This window comes from Kogia breviceps, chromosome 14 (genome assembly GCF_026419965.1).
Source record: "Kogia breviceps isolate mKogBre1 chromosome 14, mKogBre1 haplotype 1, whole genome shotgun sequence".
In the NCBI taxonomy this organism is placed as follows: Eukaryota; Metazoa; Chordata; class Mammalia; order Artiodactyla; family Physeteridae; genus Kogia; species Kogia breviceps.
The window spans coordinates 26478337-26495641 of record NC_081323.1 but is presented as its reverse complement, the minus strand read 5'-3'; the positions used below and the strand labels follow the sequence as shown (position 1 = coordinate 26495641).

General features: G+C 58.1%; 1 protein-coding gene across 4 annotated transcripts in view; it reads left to right on the top strand.

Annotated features, from left to right (window-relative positions):
- The window catches only part of RAB11FIP3 (RAB11 family interacting protein 3), a 78114-nt gene extending 62571 nt beyond the window's left edge, over nt 1-15543 (top strand). For all 4 annotated transcript variants that reach the window (XM_067012765.1, XM_067012763.1, XM_059036878.2 and 1 more), the window contains 9 exons: nt 3055-3090; nt 6626-6719; nt 7539-7642; nt 10505-10645; nt 12719-12800; nt 13349-13486; nt 13579-13734; nt 13843-13983; nt 14058-15543. In XM_067012765.1, coding sequence (XP_066868866.1) covers nt 3055-3090; nt 6626-6719; nt 7539-7642; nt 10505-10645; nt 12719-12800; nt 13349-13486; nt 13579-13734; nt 13843-13983; nt 14058-14171 — 1006 coding nt within the window. In that variant the 3' untranslated portion in view covers nt 14172-15543. The remainder of the gene's footprint in view (nt 1-3054; nt 3091-6625; nt 6720-7538; nt 7643-10504; nt 10646-12718; nt 12801-13348; nt 13487-13578; nt 13735-13842; nt 13984-14057) is intronic.
- Nucleotides 15544-17305: the final 1762 nt, after the last annotated feature.

The window sequence follows — 17305 nt, the reverse complement described above, 5'->3', positions numbered from 1 at the left end:
TAGGTCTTCAGTGCAGACTTGTGAGCAGCTTTCAGCGGTGTCAGTTTGAATCGGGGTGAGCCCTGCCCTGAGCTGGTCTCCGGGAGGCTGTGCAGCCTCCCTCAGCGGCAAGGTCACTGGTTGCTCTGTCCCCGGAACGGGCCGCTGGGCCCAGCATGCCTGCTGCTCTTCGCCTCTCCCTCTCCTCATCTCCTGGTTCCCTCTCCGCCCCCTGTACCCACCCCCAGTCAGAGTCCCAGGAGGAGGCACCTGGCTCCTCACAGCCTCACAGGCTCCAGCTGCAGGAAACATTTTGGGTGGTTTGCACATGCTGACGTGTCCGTTAGGCAGATTGCTGATTAGCGTGTTGTGTGGAGGAGAGATGGGCTCTCGTGCGGCGCACCCCACAGCCCCAGCCCAGCGGAGGGAGTGAGGGACTGCCAGGCGCTCTCGTGCGGGCAGCAAGGAAGGGGTGGGACGTGCCGACCAGTGCTGTGGGCTCCCAGGCAACTTCCTGGAGGAAGGGGCCTTGGACTGGTGGGAGTTGCATGGAAGGTGAACCATCCTAATGGTTTTGGCACGTACGCTTCCTCCCGGGCCTGCCGTCTGCCCTTGGGGCTTGGCCTCGGCCACTCAGTTTGCCTGGTGGGCCCTGTGACCGACAGCCGGTCGTGCCCTGGTGCTGGTTCAGCCCTTCCTCCTGCACTTGTGTAGCTCAGAGCTCAGGCCGGGGTCCAGCCAGCACCTGGTCAGGTGAGGAATAGGGCCGATCAGCAGCTTCACAGGGGAGCTGGGGGTGCCAGCAGCACTGAGGAGAACTGGAGGTGCTCTTTGAGGGGCTTCCAGGGAGACTGGGGATCCCAGAGACCCACCAACCTCCCTTTACCCCTCATGTTCAGCCCAGTGCTCAGCTCTCCAGGATGGCCACTGTGCCTGGGGGGGATGGTCGTTTGTCCTTCCCGAGAGGGGACCTGCCGTCTCTGTATCTCAGCTCTCACCTTCCAAAGGTTCTTGATGTGGAAGTGATCTTTTCCCACATTGAGGACCTGCCCCAGGACGGCCACAGTCGCCTCTGCTAGGCTTTGTGGGGCAGAGAACAGACCAGGACGTGGCCGAGTCCAGCCAGCAAATCCAGGGCGTCTCGTCCAGTTTCAGCCACCTGTTCCCTAAGACAGGCACTAACAAGGGGGTTAATAAGCCATCAGAACCCTCGTTATAATCAGTCAGGAACTTTCCCCTACACACTCACTTAAGGAGATGTGAATCTTACCCATTGGTTTCCATGGAATTGCCTCAAAATAAATGTATTTGGTCATGCTTTGTGGTTGGTGAAAGGTGATTTAGTCCAAACCATATTCAGACAGCAGCTTTGACGCCTGATATAATTTCTACCCATTGAACTTCAGAACATACATATTTTCCACATACCTGGGAGCCTCTGTAAAACGGTTCATTTTGTAGAAACTGAGAAGTCTGCTTTACCCAGAGGTGCAAGTGATGCCAGCCCCTGAAGGGGGACAGTACACTGGACAGTGGTCTATCCTTTCCTGTTGCTTCAGAATGAAATTAGACTTGTGGTAAAAAGTACAGCATTAGTCAGGGCCCATTCAGAAGAGGGGACCACACACTAACTTGAATAGGAAAGTTTTTTTGTTTGTTTTCTTTCTTTCTTTTGCGGTACACGGGCCTCTCACTGCTGTGGCCTCTCCCGTTGCGGAGCACAGGCTCCGGAAGCACAGGCTCAGCAGCCATGGCTCACGGGCCCAGCTGCTCCACAGCATGTGGGATCCTCCCGGACCGGGGCATGAACCCGTGTCCCCTGCATCGGCAGGCAGACTCTCAACCACTGAGCCACCAGGGAAGCCTGAATAGGAAAGTTTAATAGAGTGACCATTGTAGCGGGGGATTGGAGTAGCATGGCATTGGCTGGGAGGAGAGCTCAGGAGGAGACGGGGGAGTGGCGGCTCATGCCCACCGGCTGCAGAGGGCGTAGCCGCACCTTCTAGAACTTGCTGAAGTCCGCCCTCTGGCTGCCAGGAAAGCTGTTCGCCGGGAGGGGTCTCACGAGAGGGACTCCCACAACGGAACTGCCTGGGAGGCGTCTGGGAGGCGTCGGGGCAGCCGCCCAGGTGGGATTCGGGAGTGTGGGGATCAGGGCCCAAGTTCAAACCCTGGTGCTGCCCAGGCAGCAGGGGCACCTGGAAGCAGGACCTTTCCTGGGTCCCTGTCCAGCACCCTCTGCCAACGCAGCATCGCAGGGGCCAGGAGCTGGTAGGCAGGACGAGCCCGGAGCGGAGAGGCAGTGCGTTGGTAATAGGTACAGTTCCTGGGACGGGAACAGCGTGTCTCCCCAGACAGGGTTTCCTGCCCCAGCCTGAAGGGGTCACAGTAACTGACGGGGGTGTGTATATCTGGCCGTGACGCTGTTCTTGTTCTCATAGGTTGAAGCTAATAGTTTAGCAGTTAAATTGGGAAGCAAAACGAGGGGTACGGTAAGCTTGGCCCTTTTGCCACTGCAGGTGATCACGTCAGGCAGGCGACATGGGGCTGACTTTCTTGTCCTGAAACGGCAGCAGGAAAGCATTGCGAGTCTCTGCGCAGCTGGGCTGGTAGAGGGTGAAATGTCAGTGCCAGAGTTAAAACCGACGACAGAGCTTTCCTGTACACATGGGCCCGTGTCGTGCCTTGTGTAGAGCCTCTGACAGCCGAGGCTTTGGAGGGCAGTGTGGCTCCAAAAGCACTTGGGACGTGCCGTTGGCTGATGTCTCGAACCCAGTGTGGCCACCTGTGTGTCCAGGCGCTGGGGCCAGCCCCTGAACCGAGGCCCGGTTGTGACACCATCTGAAACTTCCTTGAGGGCTGGGACCAGGTGACAGGGCCCTGAGATTGTCCCTGTGCCCCTGAATGTTTTGCTGAGCGAGCCTTTCCGTGCATGGAGCTGGCCTCGGGAGCGGGTGCTGCATGCCTGCGGACGCGCCCCCGCCCCATATCTCTTTCGCCTGAGTTTCCTGCTTCCTCTCCATCCTCCCTGTCTGTTCTCTGACACCGTTTTCCTGTTTGTTTTGATTTCTGCAGTCCATCGAAGCGGCTCTCCAGCAAGAAGGTGGCAAGGTAGGAACCCTGGGTGCCCACTGAGGTGCTCTTCTGAAATGTGTCACTATTTTCAAGGTATTTTTAAAAAAACTTCTGAAAGTTACTTCTCATGGTTTGGAATTGAAAATAGTTTGAGGGGACAGGTTATAAAAAGAATTTCCAAAGCAGTAGATTTGGACCTGGGTTTGTGGCTGGGGGTCCGTGGTGAAAACTTTTGTTCTTCCTCCTGTTCAGTTGAGTCTTTCCCGTGTAAGGGCTGTAGGCTAACCTGGTGGGGAGGGTCAGCGGGGGCCCTGATGCCATAGCCCGGGTCTGGGTCCACCTCCTTCAAGGGCTGTGTCCTTTCCACCCCTGCTGGCTCCCCAAGGTGAGGAGGAGGTGGAGGAGCTTCTAAAGAACAAGCATTGGTGACCTTTCTTCATTTTTCAGTTTTGGGAGCTGTCCACTGGCTTCCTGCAGTGAGAGGTAACAGCACATGCGTTCACCCCCCCGCCAGGCCCGCTCTAGGCTTGTAAGATGCCAGCATTCTTCACAGGAAGCCATGTTATGTGTTACTGGATTTCCTTTCTAAGATGAGTTTTTGCTTCTCCTGGAGGCAGTGATTGCCTTTATGTTTTTATTTGTGTCGTCTTCTTCCTCCACTGCCTGGCCCTGCCGCTGCCTGGATGGTTCCTCCAGAGCCCTAACCCTCTCCGCCCGTGCTGTGTGGGCTGCACAGCTGTGGCCCTGTGTGTCTCTCTGACCCCGGGTCCTGGTGTCTTTTTCAGGTGTTGGATCATCTCGCCCCCTGAGTCCCTTCTTCCTTTTTTTAATCTCCATTTTCTATCCAGCACGTCTTCTGGTAGCTTCTTGAGAAAAGACATGCCCAGGAAATAAATTTTTGACATTTTACTCTTGTGCTTTGGCTTGGGGTAGAATTCTAAATCAGAAGTGGTTTCCATTTAGCCAGTTTTGAAGGCGTTGCTCATTATCCTCTAGTCCTGGTGCTGCTGCAGAACAGTCTAGTGCTTGCTGGTTTTTCTTTGTGACTGCTTTTCCCTTCTGGAAGCTTTTAAAAGATGTTCTCCCTGTCCCTGAAGCTCAGCCATTTCAGGACGAGAGGCGTGGTTCCAGTCTGGAAGTGCCTGCCCTGAGCTCTGAGGGCCTCTCTGGAGTGCGATCCGCAGAGCTCTCCACCCCACCTCCTGGTACTGGAGCTCCTACCCCCCTGGAGCTCCTGCCCCCGGAGCCCCTGACGGCGGCCTCTCTGTTCTGGCTCCCCCACCCTTCTCTGAGCTCTGTCTCTCTTGCTAGAGGTCTCCCTCTGAGTGGGGTCCTGCCTGGCTGCCGACCTTCAGGTAGTTCACAGGCTGTGGTGCAGCCAGTTTGGAGGCCTGCAGTCCTGAGTTGGGCGCCTGGTGGGGGCAGCCCCTCCCCCATCTGAGCTCCTCCCTGCTGCCCCTCAGGTGCCAGCCGCCTGGGCTCTCCTCCAGCGTCCGGCGCCCTGGACATCTCATCTCTGGCACTGTCTGCTCTCCTGCTTCTGTCCTTGAGGATGTAAAACACTTGTTTTTCTTTTCCTGTCATGTTAAGGGCTGAGGGTTCAGGGGAAGCAGAGGTGAATCCAAAGGCCCACCCTCCTCACTTGCTCTCTCCATCACCTGGGTCTTGGGAGCGTCCTAGTAATTCCAGACCATGCTTTGATCATAGTTTCAGCATTACTTCCCTTCTCGCTCCACCTTTTACCCAAACAGCCTGCAGCTGGTGAGACTAAAGAAGCTGACTTGCCCTCCCAGCTCCTACACCAGGCACGTGGACGGACCTGGAGCCACCAGGGCCCGGCTCCTCGGCTTTTGGCCTCTGCGGCTGCTGCTCTGAGAAGGGTATCCTTTGCAGATACCCTTTGGTATAAAAAAGGCCAGCCTGCAGGTGTTTGTTGTTTACAAACAGGCATCGTCTGCACTCAGTGCACACACACTCACACACCCGTGCACTTTGAATCTGCTGCTCTTCTGCCCTTAGAACTGCCACCAGCCTTCCAAGGAAACTCAAAATGCTTGCTGTCATTTCACTCTTGTGGCAGCGTTTCAGCCCAGGCCTCTGACCTGGCTGTGTGTTGGCCTGCGTGCAGATGGCTCTGGGATCGGTGTGCCTGGGGACCCCACAGGGGGACAGCAGTGCAGTCCCGTCCACCGACCAGGCTTGACCTGACTCCCTTTGGGGTGGATCAGGCATACCCCCACCCCAACTTCCCCTGGTGGGTCTCCTGAGCTGGGATGGGCTTAAATAAACAAGCTCCCCACCCACCATGGGAGGAACCTTGGCCTTACCCTAAGGTGGCTACATGCTATGGCCACACACCCCAACCCCAGATTCAGCCCTTGGAAAATGCCTGAACCCCTGGTCTGAGATCAGGATTGGCTGTCAGCCCCCAGGCTTTGGCCCCCCCTCAGGGTGGTCTCTGGGTCTGGGGTAGGCAGCTTCCTGCCCCAGGTGTGGCATCAGGAGTTCATATTTAGGTCAAGGTCATGGATGTTAAGAGGAGTGATTAGATGGCAATTTGATGGCCTGTCCTCCCCTGGCCCTTGGGATTCAGCGCCCTGGGGAAATTGAGTGAAATCCACAGAAATGCGCTGATACATACCCCCCAGGGCACAGGTGGGGGTTGTGGTCTACAGGGATAAAGTTGCCCTTCCTTTTTGTTCCCCTGAGAATGTTTCTGGAAAAGAAATGTAAGGAATGTGCAAGCTCAGTCAGTGCTGAAAAGGAAATAGAACTTCATGTTTGGTAAAGAGACTGTACTTTTTTTGGTTTTTTTTGGCCATGTGGCACGGCATGCAGGATCTTAGTTCCCCAACCAGGTAACGAATCCGAGCCCACTGCAATGGAAGCAGAGAGTCCTAACCACTGGACCACCAGGGAAGTCCTTGAGAGTGTACTTTTTAACAATGTTTTATTGAACTGGCTCTGTGCTGTGTCCTTAGTTATGTGACAGCCTGCAGACCCGCGTTCTGTAGCATAGTGAGGGTGCCTAGCTTCCTCAGGGTCACACAGCGCTGAGGCTTCTCCCGCATGTGTCAGAGCCAAGGGCCTGTGCCCTTTTTGTGCTCGGCCCCCAGATGCCCCGAGTGTGTCTTGCTGTGGCTGCCCCAGGAGGTGTGCCTGGAAGTCAGAGATGGAGAGGGCGTGGAAGTCACGGTGTGCCCACAGGTTGTGACCTTGAATTAATGTTTCACAGATCGGGGAAGATGAGATTATTTCGTATCACCGAGAGGAGTGACGTCCTGTTTTATTGCCCAAGTTCAAAGTATCTTGGCCCAGTAGCTGGTAGGGAAGGAGGCTGGGCCCATTGGGCTCCACAGACTATGGCCTGTTCACCTAGCCCTCGCTAGTGGTGTCCTGCCCGGAGTCCCCTTCGGTGGAGACCTGCCGGCCTGCTGCTGGGTTCTGCTTTCCAGACCAGCCTGGGGGTGTTCATGTGTACAGGCCTGGCCGCGAAGTTGTGCCCCTTCTTTGCTCTCCTTGCTTTATTGAAGGACCTTCTCTGGACAGGGCTGTCGTTTATTATCCCCAGGCACCTGCATCAGTCAGGGGCCCTGACCATGGAGGCCCTGCAGGAACCTCCCCCAGACCCCGTGGAGGGCATGGAAGAGGACATTGCTGACAAGGTAGGCCCTGGATGGATGGCAGGGCCAGAGGGCCACGTGTGGACAACTCAGCAGCCTCAGGCACAGGCCCCCGGTGGGTGTGTTGGGTGAGGTGCGCAGAGGGCACAGAGGGAGGTGGTGATGGCGCCGTCAGGGCTGCGCCGTCCGCCAGCCCTGATGATCTCTGGCGGAGTTTCCTCGGGTTGGCAGCCACGGGGTGAAAAGAAGAGGTGTCACGTTGTCCATGGAGAGGTGCCGGCCGGGGAGGCGGAAGTGCCCACAGCTTGCAGTGATCCTAGAGCCAGGACGGTGGAATCGGCCACTCCTGAGAGGTTGCCGGGGGCAGGGCAGCCTCCCCGTGGCCAAGGCCCCAGGGCTCCAGGACCAGCTCTAGGAAGTGCAGGGGCAGGGTGGCCACAGACCCCCCTCCACCTTCTCTCCCACCTCACTCTGTCCCCCACCTCCTGGACCTCTACAGTACCTCCAGCATCTCAGCTCTGCAGAGCCCTCCCCAGCTCTCCAGTCTGGCCGTCACGCCTCCCACCGCCTGGTGAGCGTGTCTGGCTCCAGACCCCGGGCCTTTCTGTCACTCGAGTCCCCAGCGTGAGCCGCTTCTGTGGGCTGTGTCTGGCGGAGCAGTGGCCCTGCCTGTGGCCCCTCAGCTCCTTTGCCTTTGAGGTTCAAGGGCACCACGTGCTCCCCGTCCTCACTGGTGCCTACGGGGCTGCGCTGCCTCGTTCACGGGGCGTCTCCAGCCTGGTGGGCATGGCCTCCAGGACTGTGCATGGGGCGCACACTCTCCTGCCCCCTTGATTCTCAAGCCACCATCTTACTCCCCAGGTTGTCTTCCTGGAGAAGCGAGTGTCAGAGCTGGAAAAGGACACGGCTGCCAACGGGGAGCAGCACAGCCGGCTGAGGCAGGAGAACCTCCAGCTGGTACACAGGTGAGAGCAGGCCTCTTAGTGCCTGTGGGGTGTGATCTGCCCCCCGGTCGTTCTCCTCCCCTCAGGTTCTCTGAGCACCACCCTCCTCCATTCAGCTGCTGCGGGCCTGCTCGCTGGATGGCGTGGGGTGAGCAAGGCTCCCGCTGAGGGCTCTCCCCAGCGGAAAGGGCAAGGGAGGGAACTCTCAGGAGAAGCCAGGGCCGACACCCTGCCTGCAGAGTGCGGGGCTGGGATTCCCGTCTGGGGGTGTCTGGCGTGTGCCCCACTTCCAAGACCCGTCCTGTCCAAAGGTGTGCCCCCCACCCCCACCCCACGCAGGCTTGCTTCATCTCTGCATCTCCTGGACGAGGAAACTGAGGCAGCAAGTGGGGGCTCTGGGGTGGGGCCAGTGCCTCCAGAGCTCCCTGTGCTCGGGTACTTGACCCACCCCCTTGAAGCATGGGGTCCTCGTGGGGCATAGCAGTGCGACCGAGCCCCACGTGGGAGCCACGAGCTCCGAGTTAGAAATAACAGCCGTGTGGAAGTCGGTGTAAGGAGGGAGCAGGTGCTTCCCCATCTCCTGTTTTGCACACTTTTCACAGCACATGGTATGGTTTCCGGTGTTAGGAAGCCGGTCACGCTGTGTACCTCACCCCAGTTTGCAGCGCTTCTCCTGCAGAGGACAAGGGACTTGGCCCGTGTGCAGCCAGAGGCTTGGGGTCACAGACCCCTTTCAAGAGGTCCAGAGGCTGAGAGCACGGAGTGTGGTCTGGGCGAAGCCTGGCCCTGCTGAACCCTCTGCAGCCTCGGGCTCCTCGCCCTCCGAGCACTTGTACCAGCGCTGGACACGGGCCCCGAGGCTCTGTGGGACACTGGCCTCCTATTGTGGATTCTCCTGGGCAAGATGGGCCTTCATGACCTGTCCTCCTGCTCTTGGAGGCTGGGAACCAGGATGTGCCATGTTGTCCTGGGCTCCTCGCCCGCTGCTATAACAGAATAGCAGAAGCATGTTCTCCTGTGTGGTCGAGACCCTGGCTCTGGGGCTGCCTGCTTTCCTGCCCGTGGCCCTGCTGCAGAGCCAGGGGTGGGGTCAGCCCTGCTCGTGCGAGGGCTGGGGCTCCAGCGCTGCGTCTGCAGGACGTTCCTTACTCCCTCCCTGTCCTTGTCCAGGGAGATCTGGATGGGCCACCAGACTCTTTTCTCCAGCTGACCGGAGGTTCGTCTCATCCAGTGGGCATTTATCAGTTATCCATGTATGTGGTGGAAAGTCCACACTCTGTGCCCTGCCCGGCCACCCAGCCCCAGGGCCTGTCATATCCACTTCCTGGGGCCGTTTCTGCCAGTGTTTGCCTAAGTTCCCCTCAAGCACACAGTCCTGCTGCTGCTGCTTGGCATTTCCCAGCCGCACTGACCCGCCGCACTGCTCTCCTTTCCCTCCATCCTAGGAGTTCCACCTGCTTTCTCCACATCTGGTTTCTTATTCTCCAGATGCCGCATTTCTTCTTTGCTTACTCACTTTCTGAGCAGATGCCCTGCTCTCAGCATAGGAGCCAGGCTTCCTAAGGCCTCACATGTCTGAAAACGGGGTTGTGTTGTGTCCCCCCGCCACCCCCACCATCGACAGTGTGGCTGAGTCTGAGATCCCGCTGGGAGCTGGGTCCCTGGGAGCCGGCTCCACTGCCGTCTGTCCCGTCTGTGACCAGGGCCCTGGCATCGCTGGGCTCACTGCTCTGTGAGGTCCTGTTCTCTCCCGACGCTGTGAGGGTCTCTTGTTTCCTGTGCTGAGGGCATGTGGTTTCCAGCCTTTAAATCTGGAAAACGTGTCTCTCAGAGTTTCTTCCATTTTCTTGTCTGTCTGAACTTCTGTTAATCAGATATCAGACCTCATGGACCTTCCTTCTCATTTTCTTTACTTCCTTATTCTCTAATTTTCTCACTTTTCTTTTTTTCTGTGTAATAATCTTTGGTTTTCTCCTTCAGTTATTCTATTGAATTTAAAATTTTGTCGTGTCGTAGTTTTAATTGCTAAGTGTTACCTCTGTTACCCATTTCTTCTGCGACAGCTGCTCCTGTTTCATGGACGTGATGTCTCAGGCCTCTGAGGGTGATAGTTACAGGGCTTCTGTGGTGTTTCCTGCACAGTGTGTGTCTCCTTCGGGTCGTTTTTTCTGTTTGCTTTGGCCACTTTGTATTAAGAGCTTTCCTGTGATGTCTGGTGGTCTTTGGCTGTCTGTTCACTCTTGGGTGCAAAGCACCAAAAAGCAGATGAGAAGCCCTGTGTGGACAGGCAGCTTGGGGACATGGGCTCCGGCCGTCCACAGGCAGGGCCCGGAGCACTTCTCTGTGGTTTGGTCCGTTCCTGAGTGCACGTGGGAGTGGTGGTCTGGGAAGAGGCCAGGGTCAGGGTCCCCATGTGTACCTTCCTTCTGTCCCCATGTTCTTGCTATACCTGCCTTAGAGTCTGCCACGGCTGACCTGGGTGGGGTGGGTCTGTACACCATGTCTCCAGCCTGGAGTATCAGTGCGAGGTGCCCTGGGGCCAGGCACCTGGTGGGCTTGTGCCCGGAAGGGTCTCCTGCCCACACCCAGCGAGCAGGAGGCAACTGTGGGTGCAGGCCAGGATGGGGGTAAGTCCTCCTGGGAATGATGGGGACTGTCCTTGCCGTCAGGACTTTGCTGTGGTCTGAAGGCCAGGCACCCTCAGTGTGAGGTGAAGGCTGTTTGGGGGATACATGTCCTGCTTCAGAACTGCCCTTGACTAGAGCTTTGGGCCATTGGGGGACGTCTCAATGCCTTCCTCTCCCCACTCTGGGCAGGGCTGCTCTCTCCAGCTCCGGGCGCAGCATCTCAGGACGGTTTCTCCCCTCCCCCTCTGCCTTGCAGAGCCAACGCCCTGGAGGAGCAGCTCAAGGAGCAGGAGCTGAGAGCCTGCGAGATGGTTCTGGAGGAGACACGCAAGCAGAAGGAGCTCCTGTGCAAGATGGAGCGAGAGAAGAGCATCGAGATCGAGAACCTGCAGGCCAGGTTGGGGAGAGGGGGATGGGGGACCCGCAGGTCAGGTGGGGGAGAGGGCTGATGAGAAATGCAGCTGGGCTCTCACCACAACAGCTGGCCACCCCAGGAGGGCATGATACCTAGGAACAAATCTGATTTTACGAACAGTGGAAAAACCTTTGTGAAGAAAACTAAAAAACTCTACTGAAGGCCACAAAGTATTTGAAGGCAAAGACTGACACTACCTGGATGTCACTTTCTCTCATCTTTCTCCAGTGGATGCTACACCGTTCAAAATCGAAGTCAAAATATTTTTTTAAGGCAACTTGAGAAAATTACCCCTATGCTCCCCTGAAGGCATAAGCCTTAGATGAGTCAGAAAAAGGGGAGCATACTCTGTGCAGACACCCCACAAAGGCACAGGAGTAGACCAGGAACTCGGGCTGGGGGCGTCCACTCACGGTGACACGTGGATCTCAAATGTTGTTTGTCAAAGAAAACCAGCAGAGAACCTAAATGTCCACAAGTTAACAGTCACCTAGAGGTTCCTGCTCATCCTCCCTCTGCAGAGCTCACTCCTGGGCGGGTAATGATGGGGAGGTGGATATTTCACAGTCTTTTTAACTGAACGGGCACCACTCTCAGCCTTCAGCGTGCAGCCATTTTACACTCGTGAACGACAACTCCAGGCTCTTTAGCGTGTGTTTATCTCCAGCTCTTAAAACTGGAAAATACATTTTGACACATTTTCAACAGTGGGAGGTGGCAGAAGGGGCTGCACACAGAGCTGCTGGGGTCTCCCTGGATGGGAGGCCTCCCCGGGGGCAGGCCTGCGGTGTCACCTCCCGGGAAAGCCTTCTTCCTGGGCCTCGGCACAGTGCCATCCAGTGGACCTGCGGGCCACAGCCTCTCCGTGGGGACCTGTCCATCGGGCTGTGGGTGCCTAGGGGCAGGCCATCCTGCCTCCCGTGTCTGCCAGCACCAGAGCCTGCACGGCAGGGGGCATCCTGCTGGCCGAGTGGGACATCCTGCTGGCCAAGTGGTACAGCAGCTGCAGGCGCCTGAGGTGGACAGGGCCTCGTGAGGCCCTCACAGAGCGAGATGGGACTTGGGGTCACCACTGCCTGCTCTTTGCACCTCAGTTAGCAGCTCCATGTGCCTGGACCCTGGTGGCCTCCCTCAGCTCCCTGGGGTTCTTGGGGGGGTGGGGACAGCGGGGCCATGGAAGGAACTGGGGCTTCTTGGAGAAGGGCTGGGTCTGTGGCTGGGACAGAGGAAAACCGGCAGAGCCTGGAGTGCCAGGAAGCAGGGAGGTGCTTGAACAGAAGCACACACAGACAGCGGTGTGTCATGGCTCCCAGTGGGCATAGCTGGGGCACAGCAGGAACCGCCATCCAGAGTGTAACCCAAGGTGGACTACTGCAGAGAAGACCAAATAACACACAGACATGCCCGCTCGGGAGTCCCTGGAGCGTGGACTGGACCCCATGACTGGCCTCCAGATGACAGAGAAGGGACGGGAAAAGGAGAACTTCACAGAGGAGACACCTGGCAGATACACCCCAACGAGGCGATCCAGATCAACATCACCCGTGATGCGAAGGGCACCTCTCCTCTGTGGGATTCTCCCCAAACCCACAACCTGTCCAGTCACGAGAAGACACCAGACAAACCCAGTCTGAGGGACATTTTACCAAATACATGACCAGACCTGCTCAGAACTGTCAAGGTCATGAAGAGCCAGGGAAGTCCAGAGATTGCTGCAGACCAGAGGGGACAGAGGAGCCATGACGGCTAATGCAGTGCTGGGACACCGGATGGGAAGGAGCGCTGGTGGGAAAGCTGTGTCGAGTCCATGGGTTGGTCATTCGCGTTTCCATTGTGGGTGTGATGAACACCACAATGGTGAGCAGATGCCTGGAGAAGCCGAAAGGGGCTCAGGGCCCGTGGAACTCGCTCTGTGTCTGCAGCTTCTCTGTAAACTGGAGGTGTGTGGAGACACCATCCTGGCTTACGAGAAGCTTTGGCCCAGGGCCCTCGTGTGGGTGCATGTGGTGGTCGGGGGACCGCTCCGCGGGTCCCAGCCTTGTTATTTTGCCCCAGGCTGCAGCAGCTGGACGAGGAGAACAGTGAGCTGAGGTCCTGCACGCCCTGCCTGAAGGCCAGCATCGAGCGCCTGGAGGAGGTGAGCTGCCGGCCGGGCTCTCCCCGCCCTGGGCGCCTGTGGGCCATCGGGACCTGAGACAGGTTCTCCAAAGCAGCGCAGCTGCACTGTTGGCCGATGGGCCTGCGGGGGTGTGGCCAGCCAAGGGATGCACCTGCAGGCCGGGGAGCTGTGCTGCTTGAGAGCAGGCTGGTGACACCGGGCCCTGCGGCCCCGGGGGTGAGGGAGCCAGGACACACTGGGCCTGGCCGTCCCTTTACTGGAAGATGCGCGACCCTGTCTGGCTTCCCAGCATCCTTGGGCCTGGAAAGTCATGCATAGATTAACCCCTGGTTTGAATCTAGGGCTGACTTCAGTTTGTGCCTCGTGGTCCCCTCCCCACCCAGGGACCCCCGGGCAACTCTGCACCCTGAGGACATCTGAGAGCACTTGGACTCTGGCCTCCTCCCAGAAACAGTCCCGGGCGCCTCGCAGGCCCACCTGCCACGTGTCAGGCGCAGACAGCTGAGGAGAGCTGCATGGATGGGTGGCAGACGGGTGTGTCTCCGGCAACAGTTTCGTTCTTGCAGGAGAAGCAGAAGCTGCTGGATGAGATTGAGGAGCTGTCTCTGCGGCTCAGTGAGGAACAGGAGAACAGGAGAAAGCTGGGGGATAGGCTGAGCCATGAGAGGCACCAGTTCCAGAGGGACAAGGAGGCGACCCAGGAGGTGAGCACAGAGCCCCGGGGTCTCCCCCCCATTGGCGTTCAGACCGCCCCAGAGGTTCTGAAGCCAAGCTGAGCCAACCCCCGCTGCTGCAGCTGATCGAGGACCTGCGCAAGCAGCTGGAGCATCTGCAGCTCTTCAAGCTGGAGGCCGAGCAGAGGAGGGGCCGCAGCAGCAGCGCAGGCCTGCAGGAGTACAACAGCCGCACGCGGGAGAGTGAGCTGGAGCAGGAGGTCCGGAGGCTGAAGCAGGTGCGGGCTGGGCTCACGCTTCCGGGGTCTGACATGGGCATGCGTGGGGGCCGGTGCCCGAGCTGGTGGTCCTGCCTCGGCCCAGGAGTGACGCCCCGTGTCCCCCAGGACAACCGCAGCCTGAAGGAGCAGAATGACGAGCTCAACGGGCAGATCATCAACCTGAGCATCCAGGGCGCCAAGAACCTCTTCTCCACAGCCTTCTCCGAGTCTCTGGCCGCAGAGATTAGCTCTGTCTCCCGCGACGAGGTAATGCCCCGCCCCGTCCCCTGCGGGCGTCCACAGTCTGGGCACCTGGCACCGACCCCTGGCTCCTCCCACAGCTCATGGACGCCATCCAGAAGCAGGAGGAGATCAACTTCCGCCTGCAGGACTACATCGACAGGATCATCGTGGCCATCATGGAGACCAACCCGTCCATCCTGGAGGTCAAGTAGTGCCACTCGGCGGGGCTCCAGCACAGCACGCACACGGCCTAGACCGAGGTCCCTCACCCACCCTGGAGCACACAGCTGGGCTGGGCAGGGCAGGGCGGGAGAGGAGGGATGCTGGGACCAGAGCCCGTGGTGGCTCTGGCCTCTCGCTATGCCCTCCTTTCTGCAGAGAATGAGGGACAGTCTCTCAGGCTGGGGTGAACCCCTCTGTGACCTCTTCCACACTTCCTGCCTTGTCAGGGAAGAAAGGAATGAAATGGGTCCCCACCGGGGGTGCTGCTGCCTGTGCCCGCCAGGCACCCTGACCTGGTGCCATCCAAGTCTCAGCCGCTCCTGGATGGCTTGGAAGCCCCAGGACCCTGGCGCCAGATATGGTGGGGCAGGAGGAGGACAAGCAGGAGAGGCCAGTGTGTGTCAGGGTCTGGCCAGGAGCTGCAGGCCCCACCCCCCTCAGCTTTCCTGGAGCTGCTTAGGCTGGCACCCAACCAGAAGGGGCTCCTTGGTCCAGCTTCAGGCCCAGGGGCCTCTAGGCCATGGGCCTGTGCTCACGGCCAGCCCCTCGCTGCAGTAACCCTGGGCGCTGACCCTCCTGTATCTTGAGAGTCATGGCATGGAATGTGCTGTCTGCATCGGGTGGGTGTTGCTGTTTCCCTCTGACCCTGGGGGTTCAGGCAGGGCTGTGGCTCCCAGGGGTGTGTCCTCTCCTCCCTGTGCAGATCTCCGCTGGCCCGAGGAAAGCAAACGTCTGGAACCAGTTTCCTCTGGGAGTTTGAGGTCTTTAGGAGTCGTCCTGTCTCCACAAGGTGCACTTTGCAGGAGGCTGGGGCAGGCAGGCTCTCACAAGTACACAGTTCAAGGCCTTCCTGGTGGCTTGGGGGCTCCTTCAAGGAAGCCCTTGCCCGGCACCTGCACTGCCAGGAGCAGCAGCATCACCCACAGGGGCTGCTGGGCCTGCCCCCCGAGCCTGAGCACCAGCCAGGAGCCTCCGGGTGCTCCCAGGTGGGCCAAGACCCTGCACACAGGCGGGCCACTGCTGTGTGCGAGTGCATATGTGAGGGTGTATGTGTGCGTGCGTGCGTGAGTGAGCGTGTGTGTGGCTCTGTGTCCCTCCACCCTCTACGTGGCCCACCTTCTACACTAAGATTTAAGATGTTGCCTCGTATTGTATATTTTGGGGAAAGCTTTGGGTGTAAATCAATGTAAACTTGGAGGAGAGATTTTTCTATCGTGTAGAGTAGGTATTTTTTATAGATTGAAGGTTGATCAATTTTTTAATACTTCTAAGAGAGAAAACTATCTGTGTATACACATGAAATATATATATGTATGATAATAAACACTGGAACTCTGCTCCCCGCCCTGCTGTGCCCCGCCACACAGACTGGGTCTGTTTCTGTGAACACAAGCTGCTCTGAGACCTTCACGCAGACGCCGGGCACTGGCTGGCACGCTGACCCTGTTTTCACCCTGTCGAGAAAGATCTCCAGGCCGAGCGACAGTGGCCTGGATGACGTAGAAGCTTGAGGCCAGGGGCCCCAGCACCGATGAAAGTTGGTGCTGCATCTGAGGAGGCTGAGGGGCGGGCCAGGAGCTCCCCATGGCGTCATCTGGGCTTGGACAGCAGGAGGCCTTCTGGTCCAGCCAACCCCTCCCAGAGGTGGCAGGATTCCCCCTCCCGGCTGGGCCCACAGGGGAGTCCAACTGGGGATGCTCCTGGGGCGGGGCGACGTGGTGGGGCCCCAGGGCCATGTGTTCATGGTAGGACACAGCCCCCAAGTGCAGCCTGGCTGCTGACATGGTGCTGAGGGCCAGCAAGGCCAAAGTGGGTAGGGGCAGACATAGAGTACCCAAAGGAAGACACAGGAAAGGCAAAGGCACCATGGGATTGGGCAAGAAAGGCTTGGCAGGGAATCCAGGGAAGGAGAACTCAGGTGCCACTGCAGTCATGGGGATGCCACCAAGGAGCTTCTAAAGGTGAGTGACCAAATCTGACTTGAAGGGGGGCTGTTAGCTAAAAGTCCCCCAAACTTGATTCCCTGGCTCAGGCATCTCCCACCTCCTAGCACTGAGCTACCTGTGTACCAGACACAGATGGAGAAACTGAGGCCCCACCCGACCACCCAGTGGGGCAGAGAAGGGCTTGAGCCCAGGTCTGCTGCCCACTCAGCCCCCAGGTAATGACAGGTTGGCCTGGCCTGCAGCAAGCAGGGCCCCCAGGCCTTGTCCTCAGCTGGGAGTGTGGCATTAAGACTCTGAGGGGGCTTCCCTGGTGGCGCAGTGGTTAAGAATCCACCTGACAATTCAGGGAACACAGGTTCGAGCCCTGCTCGGGGAAGATCCCACATGCTGTGGAGCAACTAAGCCCATGTGCCGCAACTACTAAGCCTGCGCTCTAGAGCCCAGGAGCCACAACTACTGAAGCCCGCGCACCACAACTCCTGAAGTCCGTGTGCCTAGAGCCCGCGCTCCGCAACGAGAAGCCACCGCAGTGAGAAGCCCACGCACCGAAATGAAGAATAGCCCCCGCTCGCAGCAACTAGAGAAAGCCTGCGTGCACCAACGAAGACCCAATGCAGAAAAAAAAAAAAAAAACCCCAAAAAACCCAGAACCTTCTGGAAGAAAACATAAGACAAAATCTTCATGACCTTGGGGTAGGCAAAGATTTCTTTCAGGTCACAAAAGCACCAGCCATACAAGAAAAAAATTGCCAAATTGGCTTTCATTAAAAAAAAAAAAAAAAAAAAAAAAAGACTGAGGGTCGCCAGGAGCTCTGGGTGCTGTGTGAGTAGCACCAAAGGGGCAATTGGACGATGTGGATGTGTCGCAGGAGTTCCTGCCTGGAGCCAGCATCCCTGCCAGGGTTCAGGGGAGGGTCTGGAGAGGATGCAGGCCCCCAACCATGCTCCTGGGTTCAGAGGGGGTAGCTCCCTGGAGTCAATACATACATCATCAAGTTCATTAGTGGGGCTGGGACTTGTACCTGGCCACCCCCAGGGCCCAGTGCTTGCCAGGTGCAACCAGTGGGCCACGTGGCCAGGGCAGCCAGGGAGGGCAGCATTGTGGTGAGGTCTGGGGTGCAGGCTTCACCCCCAGACTCCTGCTGGAGTTGCACAAGGGGGCCAGCTCAGCACTGGGG